General features: G+C 43.2%; 1 protein-coding gene across 1 annotated transcript in view; it reads right to left on the reverse strand.

The window, feature by feature from the left end:
- The window catches only part of LOC139213856 (low-density lipoprotein receptor-related protein 8-like), a 66,930-nt gene that overhangs the window by 24,087 nt on the left and 30,605 nt on the right, over nucleotides 1-12,238 (reverse strand). Inside the window, exon 4 of the mRNA XM_070844524.1 lies at nucleotides 8,554-8,682. Coding sequence (XP_070700625.1) covers nucleotides 8,554-8,682 — 129 coding nt within the window. The remainder of the gene's footprint in view (nucleotides 1-8,553; nucleotides 8,683-12,238) is intronic.

The raw sequence follows: 12,238 nt of genomic DNA on the forward strand, positions 1-12,238 counted from the left end.
ATTCTACTAAATCTCATTTAATAAATGAATGAAGGAGCTTTAAACTCAACTGAAATGGAACAAGCAATTTCACATGAGGAAAACGTGCACAGCACTTTCTCAGTCAGGCTGAAAGTCAGTATTGGTAATAAATAGTTATATATATATATATATAGAGAGAGAGAGAGAGAGAGAGACAGACAGAGTGCTGGACAGGAGGAGAGGGGATGATGTTGGTTATCACAAGAAGATGGTGAGAGGCCTTCTCTCCGTGGAGTGAAAGATAATAGTGCTCTCTCTCTCTCAGCCATCTCCTGTCTCTCTGACGGATCACTGTCATTGTACCTCTCTCAAAAGAACTCTCTTTCCAGTATGTTGGCTGTTTTCTTGTCTGCTGACTGGCTCTTACTTTTGTCTATGAGACATCAATATGCTGTATCAGTGTTCCCCAGTCCTGGTCCTGGGCCTCCCCTGCCCTACTTTATTCCTGCTGCAAACACACCTGATTCAAATTAATGGGTCGTTCTCAGGCTTCTGCAGAGGTTAATGTCTCCCTGATCACTTGAATCAGGTGTGTTGAAAGAGAGAAACATCTACAACATGTAGTGCAGTTGGCATCCAGGTAGAACTGGTAAAGCCTGACAAAAAACTAAATCATTGTCACAGTCCTTGCACAAGCCACGCACAATGTAAATAGTACAGGAACAACAGGACACCTCCAAATAAAATATCCCCCCCAGCTTTTGTCCATTTCAACTAATTGAATAATATAACGACTATACTAGACATTATGTAATGCATTAAAATATATTGTTTAAACATTGCTTAAGTGCACCAAACCGTATAAATTCCACTATGCAGAGTCAGTGGCTTAACCTAGCATGGATGGGTTTGCTAATCTGACTGAACACGGCTAGTTAGCTTTTAGCAAGCTATTTCTTCTGAAATTGAGTTAACAAACTCAGTGACTAAAGAGCTGGAGCAGAGTGCAGTCACTGCAATTTGGTTTCTTCTGTTTTGGAGCTGCTGCAAATTACACATTGATATATGAATATTTTTTGAAATTGAAAGGTCAGAATGTGGGTTTGCTGTGTTTTGGCTTCGTAGGGAGGAATCCAGGAAGGAAAAGTTCGGACTGTACCAATCCTCTTCACAAAGCCAACCTGGAGGCTTATGTAAATCCTTTTCTGTCTCTCTGCCTTCCTTCTCCTCTCCAGCTTTCTCTGTCTCTACTGTCCGTCTCTGTCAGCGATCCCACTGTCAGCTTATGGCAGCAGAGAGGCACAATTTGGCGTTTGCACCAACCAGAGTTCAACTTCAGCGCCGCTGGTTAACAGGAAAGGATCACAGCTCTAAAAACATTTTCATACAGGATCAGCACTTCATAATGTGGCAGCATATTGACCTGCAGGAGTTGATGAAGATTTTAAAAACCGCTTCTGAAAAAAGAGCAACTAAATATCCTACATATCATACAGTATCATACATTCCTACATGCTGAGTTTAACTGAGTTTAACAAACACTGAATACAAGACAGAGTCCTAATTACTATCCCATATAATAGTTGTGGGGAAACCTACTGGAACTAAAAACAAGTGTCATGGATTCAGTTCAGTGAAAGGGTTTTAATTCATTAATATTAAACAAGCGACATCTGATTCTGATGTGTTTTATAACTGCTGTTACCGTAATGCCTCTGCCCTCATTCCATATTAATACGGCACTAAATAATTAAGGAGATTCAATAGACATGTACATTATTACACAGGGGGCAAACCATTAGTAATGTACATGAGTGGCCTGGTTACACTGGAGAGAGACTTTGTTTTCCAGGGGGGGCACTGAGTATATGAATTTTGAGACTATTGAGCAACTGTGAGCCCAAAGACTGTCCGTGTATAATGTTGTATAAGCCAGTGGGTTTTAAAGCATAAATAATTTGCAAAAGGACCCAGTATTTCAATCAGTGGGTTGTATTTTCTGATTTACACTGCTCAAAAGAATGAAGGGAACACTTAAATCACACATTGGATCTTGATGAATACTAAATATTCAAGGTCAAAATTGGATTCAGGCCTGAGGAACATGAAGGCCAGTCAATCACATCACTGCCGAACTGCCTACACACTCATGAGGCTTGGACCAGGAGAGCCCACTGCACCAGCAGTGTAGTCTGGCAATGGCTCTGACGATTTCATCCCGGTAACTAACAGCACGTGGAGGTCTGTGTGACCTTCCGAGGATATGTCTCCACAGACCATCACTGACCCACCGCCAAAACGGTCATACTGGATGATGCAAAACGTTCACCACAGCATCTCCAGACTCCTTCACGTCTGTCACACGCCAATGGCGGACCTGCCAATTCTGGTGCTCTCTGGTGAATGCCAATGGAGCTGCACGGTGCTGGGCTGTGAGCACAGGTCCCACTAGAGGACGTCATGCCTGTTTCTGGAGTCTGTTTCTGACAGTTTGGTCAGAGACATGCACACCAGTAGCCTGCTGGAGGTCATTTTGTAGGGCTCTGTCAGTGCCTTCTACGGCCCTGTCCAGCTCTCCTGGGACTGTGCAGGGAGACACAGCAAACCTTCTTGGGACCTTCTGTGGATGTGCCATCCTGGAGGAGCTAGACTACCTGTGCAGCCTGAATGAGCTGCAGTGCCACCTCATGCTACCAGTAGAGACAAGAACACTAGCAAAACGCAAAACTAGAGACTGAAGAGTGAGGAAGGATAAGGAGAGAACTATTGTCTGTTGCCTCTCTGGTGCTCAAGTTGTCATTTTAATTTGCACCCAAACAGGTGAAATTGATTCACCGTCTCTTGTGCTTCCTAATTGGACACATTGATACCCCTGAAGTTTAATTGACTGTGATGATTAAGTGTTCCCTTAATGTTTTTGAGCAGTGTATTATTACATTGCCTGCTTGAGCAAAAGCAAGAAAAACAGGGGTGAGAACACATTTAACACCAAATCTACAGTATATGTACATAGAAATTAGACAGACTGTATTTGCTAGAACACTACGAAACCTTTTGTGTGTGTTCCAGCACACTAATATCGTGGTCCACCTCTTTGGTGACCTCAGTGATCCCCTGACATTTCCTCTAGCGCCACCATGAGGCTGACACTGGTCATTCAGAGTGAAATGTCTCAACAAATGTTTAATGGATTTCCAGAACGTCCCTCTGGATAAATTGTAATACCTTTACCTGACTTTTCATCTAGTGCCATTATGGGAATTTTAATTTGTCTAATACTTTAGGCTCTGTAGGTGTGTCTCTACGTGTGGGCCCTGTGATTGACAGGCAGCCAGTCCAGGCTGTACCCCGTCTTTTCGCCCAAAGTCAGCTGGAATTGGCTCCAGCCCCCGTTAGCATGTCTGCCGACTCTTAGTCTTGTTTTTAAACACTTTGTTTTGGCATTACTAAATTTGTGTCTGATACTTTTTTAAATTGGAAAATACATAATGTCTCTGGCTTCAGATCAAAGTCCATCGCCATAATTCAAACTGGCTATAATGCATGAATAATGCATGAGACCCCTTTCACAACCAGCAAGAGAGATCTCTCCTTTAGCATAAAGATGAAATAATTAAGAAACTGATGAAGTAATTCACAAATCATTAGGGGCAGCAGACATCTCATTGCTGTTGTAAACATCATTTCTGACTGTGCTGTTTACTCTGCTAAAGTAATCAGCTCATGCTAACTGTCTGACATTGCTGATAGACTAGCACTTTTATTTCTCCGTTACTTTTAATGTTTGTTACCAGAGGAGCTCAATTAGCTTTAAAATTTTCTCCAGGCAGGTTATGTTTTCTTTTTGTTATCAAGGGAACCACAACATTTGTTAGCTTGCTATAATTAATGATAAATAATGAAACAGAAAATACATTATTAACTTCATCAATAAGCTACATTCACAGAGGGCTCCACACTGATGGCACACAGTCATGCATTCCTCTCTCTTTTTTTAATTCCTTAGGTGGGAGAACCTTTTTCATGACCAGCCATGGTAGTCAGAAGCCGGCAGCATAACCCACTTAACTTTTTCTGCCGGCTTTAGTGATGGCAGATAGTTGCTAGCGGCAACCAGTGGCTCAGATGTAGAGGCAAGAGATGACTGGTCGTTCCACTCGCATTAGCATTACAGCTTATGAGTGTGTGCTCTGTGTGCGTGTGTGTGTGTGTGTGCTGCGTGTGTCAGGATGCAATAAAAAGGTATATTTTTTTTAGCACAGGAGGCAGGAGAGAGGCAGAAAGAGGAGAAGTGAGATAAAAAGAAGGATTTCCAGGTTGTGCGTTAGCATGCAAAAACAGGGGGGTTTATTTTTTATCTGTACACACACACAAATATCTCTGAGCACATCAGTCACTGTCTGTGCAGCTTAACGTCCGTCCTCATAGATATTCATAGATCTAAACTGAAGGGACAGTTTAGACCTGTCCGCTCTGCTGAGGGAGCTGAGGTCCACTGCAGCAAGGTCACTGAAACACCACGCACAAACACACACACACACACACCTACTAATGACAAACCTAGAAAGGTAAAATCACACACACCCACAGTGCCTGCTAGTTTTGAGTGCTTCACCAGGGAAACTGCTCAGTGGCTGACCTTTCTTATGATGCCACACCCACACACGATAAGAAGAAGATACAACTCTCATCTACAGTAACAGCCAATACATCGAGGACAAGATATCATTATAGACTGAAAAGGACAGCTAACTGAGAGCCGGTGGGGGAGGGCAAAGAAGTCCCAGAATGAGTGCCGAGACGTTTAGCTAAATGAGCAGAATGAAAATAGGAAGAAATGTTGCAAAATGTGTGAAAGCTTCATGATTGGGGATGCCCAGTATCTGCTGGGTCAGTTTCCCTGCAGGGACGGGGAGACAGCTGTGAGGAGCGCAGGAAGTAGTTGTTTTCCTCGTAATATCCAAGCAGCGTTAAATATGAATAAAGAAAACAAGAAAATACTGTGCACATTCCAGGCAGGCGTGTCAACTCAGCTCCACCTGACACCGAGTGCAAATGCAAACACACACGAAAACACACAAACGCAGACTGGCTCCTGTGTCTCACAGGAGATCCCAGCAGACAGGCGTGCTCCGGAGAGATGCCCGCTGAGTAAATGCACATTAATCTCCACATCGCTGAGGGTTGAGGACAGTTCAACTTTCTTGCGGAGCCTCTCTAGAACTGCTGCTTAATGTAATGTTGATCAGGGAAAACTTCCCCTGGTGAGGGCTAAATTCTACTTAATACATAATTCAACATGTGGATGACTCATTGAGATTTACTTTTTTCAAATCTGCAGCAGGCTGTGCACTCTGTAAATTTCTACTAATAGCAGAGCGCGCTGGGGCTCACTGGGTACGTTCAAGCTCAGTCAGTTTAGGGAGTGCAACCTCTCTGCTCGCATTTGGGTAAATACGAGTTAAAGTGCGAAGGGAGTTTGAATGTTTTTCTCACTGTGAGCTTGAGCAACAAAAAGGAGGACAAAAAAGCCGGCTCACGTTGTGGGTGCTGTCACAACATGTCGGGTCGGTGAAGCTCCAATCTGATCTGGTGCATCTGCACGTTTGTTTAGACCCTTTCATTCAAACTCTGAATGCCTGATGTAAGAGGACCGATTTTGTTGATGGTGAAGTGTAAATTAATCAACTTATCTATCCAAGATCAAGTGAAAATTGTTTTAAAAATTAAAAGGCTGTTGCCGCCTGTCCCTCATTAAAAATTTAGTTTAACAAAACAAAAAGCGCTGACAACCAACATTTGATAGCAGCCATTTGCTTCCTGTTTATTATGGAGGAAAATACCTGATTCTTGTGCTCAGCTTTTCCCCGTTAGTCTTTATTTATGCCCAGTTTCTGACCACCAGAGAGGTTAAATTAAGCCACAAAGTGTTGTGAAGAGGATCATGCCTTGATGTGACAGTCATGGAATAAACTTTGTTTTGATTTTTCCCAGTGGGTCCACACAGCTCTGCAGGATGCCGGGCCACCAAAAATGTCTGATAAATGATTAATGTGTCAGCACATGTGAATTCATGTCTCTGCTGTAATTCTGGCTTTGTTTATAATAAGGCAGGAAACAAGTTAGCTGCATGTGCTGCTGTAACACTCACAGCGAGACGTTAATCAAAAACTGTAGAGGTGAAGGACAATTGGTGTGTGAACTCTTTCCAAAGCGTACCACACACCCTAGGTGGTGTGGTGCAGGGGTATCCATCACGCTGTTTAATAGGAACATAAGAGAAAGAGACGTCTTTAAACCAGCGCACACCTGGCCAAATACTGCAGGCAGAGACATGCTTGTGGTATCTTTGGATTCAGAAAGTACCCCCGACCTTGAGAAGGGGCTTTTCACCACTTATCTGTCGAAAGAGCATGTCAGTTTATGCTTTCAAATTTTGAACTGACTACATTTTCAGCCTGACTAACTGAGGTTTCCAGCTGAGTCTCTGCTGGCGCTGGCTGGACCAAAATGCAGTTGGATGCATGCACCGTTCATAAAACAGCTTTATTCCCGATTTTGTATGACTGCTTCTGCATCATTTTACACGTCCTCCTTCATTCATCTTCTCCCTCTAAACCCAAACATACAGCTGAGTTAATGCTGCTTTGATGTGAATTCTCCAGCTGCCCTTGTGCCAACAGCTAGCCCGCAACCAACAGATACGCTGAGACACTCTCAAACCAACTGGTAATTTCCTCCATTTTTCCCTCGCCTCACAACAGGACTGTAAATGTGAAACATCTAAAGCCTTCAGTCTGCGGAGTTACACAGTGTGTTTAACACAGGCGATTGGCATCCGTGCTCAACTCTAATTCTGTGAAGGGCCTGTAAAACATGGATTATGCTCGTGCAAATGTTTTCTATTGATTATTCCTCTACTAACCAGGTATGGTCAGTCCAGTAGGGGTAAGGCCTGGTTAGGTTTAGGCAAACATTTCAAGTTAAAAAAAAGGAAACTTCTTATTATTGTTAATGATGTAGTGCTGTTCATTTCTAACCAGGTGAGCAAATGTACCTCTCTTCTTTCAGAGATACATAAAATGCAGCAATGTCCAATAAGAACATCATTCCTTGGATTGCTGGGCTGGAGTGCAAACATAACATTGAAGAATCAATACTTGGTACCCTCAAATTGATCTGCAGTGAGGTAACATTTAAAAGCTTCTTGTCCTTGTTTTGGACATCATCTTTCAGGCTGGCAACGAGCCCAGTCAGTATAGAGATAAGCTGGCCTGAGCAGCACTTAATAGGCCTAATTTATGTTGTTATCTACCACTGGGCTACACTGGTGTTGGAGTCCCACTCCTGGTCGCCCTGGGAGGGGTTTAACTCCGAAGGGATTTTGGCCTTCGCCTGGGTGGGCGGCAGCCCGCTGCCTGCCCTCATGTCACTACTGAGAGGCTTAAGACTGCTGCATCAATACAGACATTAGAATGAAAAAAGGATTAGCACAGGCTAGACTGGATCTCAATGGACAGTGCACTGAAAGCCGTTAAAGCTAGCAAGGCATTAGATCTCAAGTCAATGGAATCACTACCACTTGTTCTGGCGAGTGTGAGGGGCCACTTTGAGGCGCGCCGTCATTGATGCATGCTTATCTGGCAAAAATATCTTTATTGCACGACAAATTAAACACACTTGTATCAGGTACCTTTCGGCAAGGGAAGTGTAAATATCTACTCAAGAGGACAACTTCAGATTTAAGATTTAATTTTATGCCAAATTGATTCGGCTTCCTCCCTTAACAGACTCAGAATTGTGTGTATTCTTACAGGAACAAGCACACGAACAACTAAACAGGGAGCAGATGCCTGGAAAAATGAACATCATTTATATAGGACAATAAGGAGATGGCTTATTTGTCTCCCTCTGTGCATTTGCCGCCACGTGCCATTTTGCTCATCTTCAAAGTCTAAACACCACTCCCCCTGCAGCTCTGTTGCCTCAATCAATTTTTCTTGACGTGAAGAGGCAAGGGAGAGAGAAAAGAAGAAGCCGATTCTTCACGGCACCTCAGAAGTAGGGCAAGGATATTCCCTGCAGGGGGTGGGGGGTGGGGGCAGCACATGGTTGACTTGTCTGATTGGCTGGGTAGGAGGTGATGTCATTTTTGGTGGTTCTGAGGTCCCTGCAGTGGAAAGGCTAAAGACTCAAGGTTCAGCCTCAGAAACCTTCGAAATTTTCAACAGAAAGCTGCAGTTATCTGATATTCCACATCAAAAATCATTCCACATCAAAGGGGACTTTGTTGTTGAGTACAGCTGGCTTAAGACTCACTTCAAATCGCTCTAATTATAAAGAGAGTTCCCTGCTGCGCTTTAATGTCTCAAGCCTCTGTATGATAAGTCAGATCAGAAAGGACGAACCCCCATAAAATACAAAAAAGGAGGAATCTGAATACCTTGTCACGTCCTTCACTTCTATACTTCTGTCACCGTCGCTATTTGAATCAAAGTGCCCTCTAGAAATGCAGTCATTAGCTTATGCATTTAATTGAGGTTATTCCTATTACGGCAGAGAAATGACAGCGAATGACGTCGACGAACTCACCAGACGCGCAGTCCTCCTCGTCCGCCCCGTTCTCGCAGTCCTTCTCCCCATCACATCTCCACGACAGCGAGACACACTTGTTGGTGGATCCCCCGCAGTCAAACTTCTCTGGAGGGCACGTCTGTTTGCCTGTGGGCAGAGATAAGAGAGATAGGGAGATTACTGCAGAGTTTTATTGGCCCCATAAAGGCAGCAACAAAAACGAGTACAAGACACCGCTGGACTCGATTTCTATTGCACCCACGATGGCATTAAAACTGATCCAAACTCCACCACGCTGGCCAATGGATTTTTTCTGTGTGGGCTGCCTCTAAAGAGACAGGCGGAAAGATCATGAAATACAGCAAATGCACAGTTGGCTGTAAAGCAAAAGAACAACTCGGCCCCCCCCCTCCTCCTTTTCCTGCCAATCTGCTCTAGTTGGCACCGGGTAGGTTTGATCCAGATTACACTGCGTTTAATATGAAGCATGTTGTTAATTATACATCTTTGCTTACAGTGCAGCCTTAAGCCTCCCAAACCAAAGGGTCAGCCTACATGACAGACCACTTTATTTTCATATTATATTCAAGAACAACGGTTCCCAACCTTTTTTTTTGTCACACGAACCCCGACTGCCTCGTCGGATGAACTAAAGCACCCCGTCATCAGCGCCACCTGTCATGTCTCATGTGTGTTCATTTCAGTTTGGAAGTGGTTTTACACTGGACGCTATTCAACACTATTATTTATAATGAAGTGGATATTGTTACAATAAGGTTGGTAACATTCATTACTATTAATCATTTTTAGCTGACTATTTCATTTATTTCATTACCTTTAGCTAATCACAGCTAATTAATTGAACTATTTATTTCAGCTTTAGCATTTGTTTTTTTTCCACTTGCTAACTACTTTTCATGCACTCCACATCACATCACACTGGGTTCAGGTCTCTAATTGTAATTTCTGATTGTTTTAAGTCTGTTGAACTACTCTACAATCTTTGGCATCACCACAAGAGCGTGTTCAACGGTCGTGTTTTGTTTTTAACATGAGCTCACAGAGGCAGCACTGTTCTAGCTGATAAACAGTGCAATATGAGGATCATTTGCGGCGTGATGACGGAGAACATGCAATGTAATGAATTCCAATTATGAAGGTATGACAGAACCTCTAATGCTCTCACTAGCAATGTTAGGTGTAAAATGCATTGTGAGTAACTGGAGCAGACAGGGAGGAGGTCTGCCCGACCGGCTTTCTAAACAAACCACATCTGTTCACATGGACATACATTTGTTAGGACACTGCACTTGTGCAGAAATGTAATGTATGTGATCTAAATTCAATATGCAGAAGATTTCAATTATTAAATGAGCTACTATATATCCTCCATGATAATCTAACATTTGTGGTGCTTTTTTCTAAATGGGTTTTACATTCATTTGTATGTTTTATTTAATTTGCTACAATGAAAATTAATTTTCAGTGATAAAATCATTTATACAATAAGCATGAAGTGTAATGATGTTTTTTTTATGATTACATGAAATATAAAAGAACTTTCCCCCCCCCCCCCAAGTCAGATGAATAATCCTAATCCCCCTTTTAAAAGATTAGTGTATTTGCTGTCATGTGCCACCAGATTTCGGGAGCTAACACCAATATCAATCAGATACATTGGCATATATTGATTTTCTCCTTTGTAAGTGAACAAATGGCTGTTTATAATTTCTAATTCTAAATTATTTGTTAAATTTGTTGCGTTTTGCTATAGACAGGAAGCAGAGGGAGGGGTACAGTATGCGAATCGAACAGGGATATGGTGTGTATCTTAGCCAGTGGGCCATCAGGATGTTTGGCTCAGTGAACAACAGCGAGATGTCATCAAAATTGGATGAAATGTTACGGTGCCACACTGTGTTTGTTTTAAAGATATGAAGGCAGAGTCTGAAGCCTGCAGTCAAAGACGGACGGTGACTCTGCTGTCCCGACTTCATCGGTGAGTTCATCCCACCGCTGTGAGGGCTGAGCAGAGAAGAGATGAGTAACCACGGGTCCTCAGACTGACAGGTCGGCCCAATCATCCAGAATAGTCAGGCCAGAGTGGTTTGAAGGAAGGAGCAGTTCCTTTCAGAACCAGACTCTTCACCTGGGTGAGATCTGCAGCACAGAGCCAGTGTAGTGGATGGAGAGGAGGAATGGTGTCCACTTCTGTCCTCCAAACATAAATGTTGAGGATTCGTTTTTTTTGGTCCTTTGCTTCCGTGTGTGGGACCGTCGCTGCACCACGGAGGGGTGACAGTGGAGAGGTGGGGGCGGGCAGGCTGGAGAGGCAGCTGGCACCCAGGGAGACCGATCAGTGAGAAAGGCTGATGTAGGCAGGCCCTGACCCCACACTCACACAAAATACCAGACACTGCACTATTCGAGGGCTGTTTCTACAGCAGGGGACACCTCAGAGTAAGAGAACATTGTATTTCTCTGCTTGCTGAGCGACGACACCTACCTACATAGTTTTACACTCAAATTGTGGTTGTGAGCAAATTACAGTGTTTGGTGAACAACAGCTTTACTCTGATTCACACTTTGTCTCTCGGCATTCTTCAGAGTTGTATCTTACAAGGTTTAGCCTTTATACACGTCAACAAGATCTAAAGAGTGATTTTTCATTTCCTCTGTTTCTGTTTCATGTGTAAGGAAGTTTGGAAAGTTTATTACCAAGACAAAAAAACTATTAAGTTAAGATGTGTGACAGTCTTTGATGTCGCCTGCATCACTGCTAAAATATTCAGGCACACAAGAGAGACAATTAGCGTTAGCATTGCGATGTTTTTGTTCAGTCAAAATTAGTCACTCTTTCCAGACATGACAGTCAAGGGTGTCAAGTGAGCAAACAAGCTTAATGAAGACTAAAGACACAAAAGGCGGATGAGAATGAAGAGCTGAAATGAATGATTGCAACTGAATGTCTGAAAAACAAATGTTCGTCTGGCCAGGGAGGAAAAACAGTACAGGAAACATTTCTTAGAAATGTCTGAGATGAAAGAGACAAGGAGGTGGAATTGTTGAGAGGAAATTACACGCTGCCTGAATGAATTCAAACTAATGTAAGTCCAATGAGGACCTGACAGAAAACAAGAAACAGGCAGAGAGAGAGGAAAATGAAAGGAGGGGTGAGCAAAGAGGGGAAACAGAGAAAAAAAATATCCATAAGAGAGGAGAGAGCAGGATACTGTATGAAGGGGGGAAGGATGAAGAGACAAACTGCTGCTCGACCTTTCAGACTCTTATCCTAAAGCGAAATCAAAGCCATCCATTGCAAATGGAAAGAGATGAAGGGGGAAAGGCAGTCAGAGCACAGACTTGAGCAGAATCTGAATTCGCTCTCGTCCTCTTCCACGATGACTCTTTAATGAAAAGCGAGCTCTGTTCCTCCAAAAATCCAAACAGCAAACTTCACCACCACCACAAGTGGCAACCTCACTGCTTCATCTGACAGCTATTGATGAGCAAACCTCAGATTTTATAAAGACGTAGGTAATGGGCTTCTGCACGAGCAGGAGGCGACACAATAAAAGCCAATTACTGGCAGACAAACTGACCTCCCTGGCTGTTGTTTACTGTCAAAGTGAAATATGAAGACTCGTCTCCGCTGTGGCATTTTGGCAGGAGATCTGCTCAGACCTTCGTCACGAAGGGGACG

The sequence above is a fragment of the Pempheris klunzingeri genome, chromosome 15 (assembly GCF_042242105.1).
Source record: "Pempheris klunzingeri isolate RE-2024b chromosome 15, fPemKlu1.hap1, whole genome shotgun sequence".
Lineage (NCBI taxonomy): Eukaryota > Metazoa > Chordata > Actinopteri > Acropomatiformes > Pempheridae > Pempheris > Pempheris klunzingeri.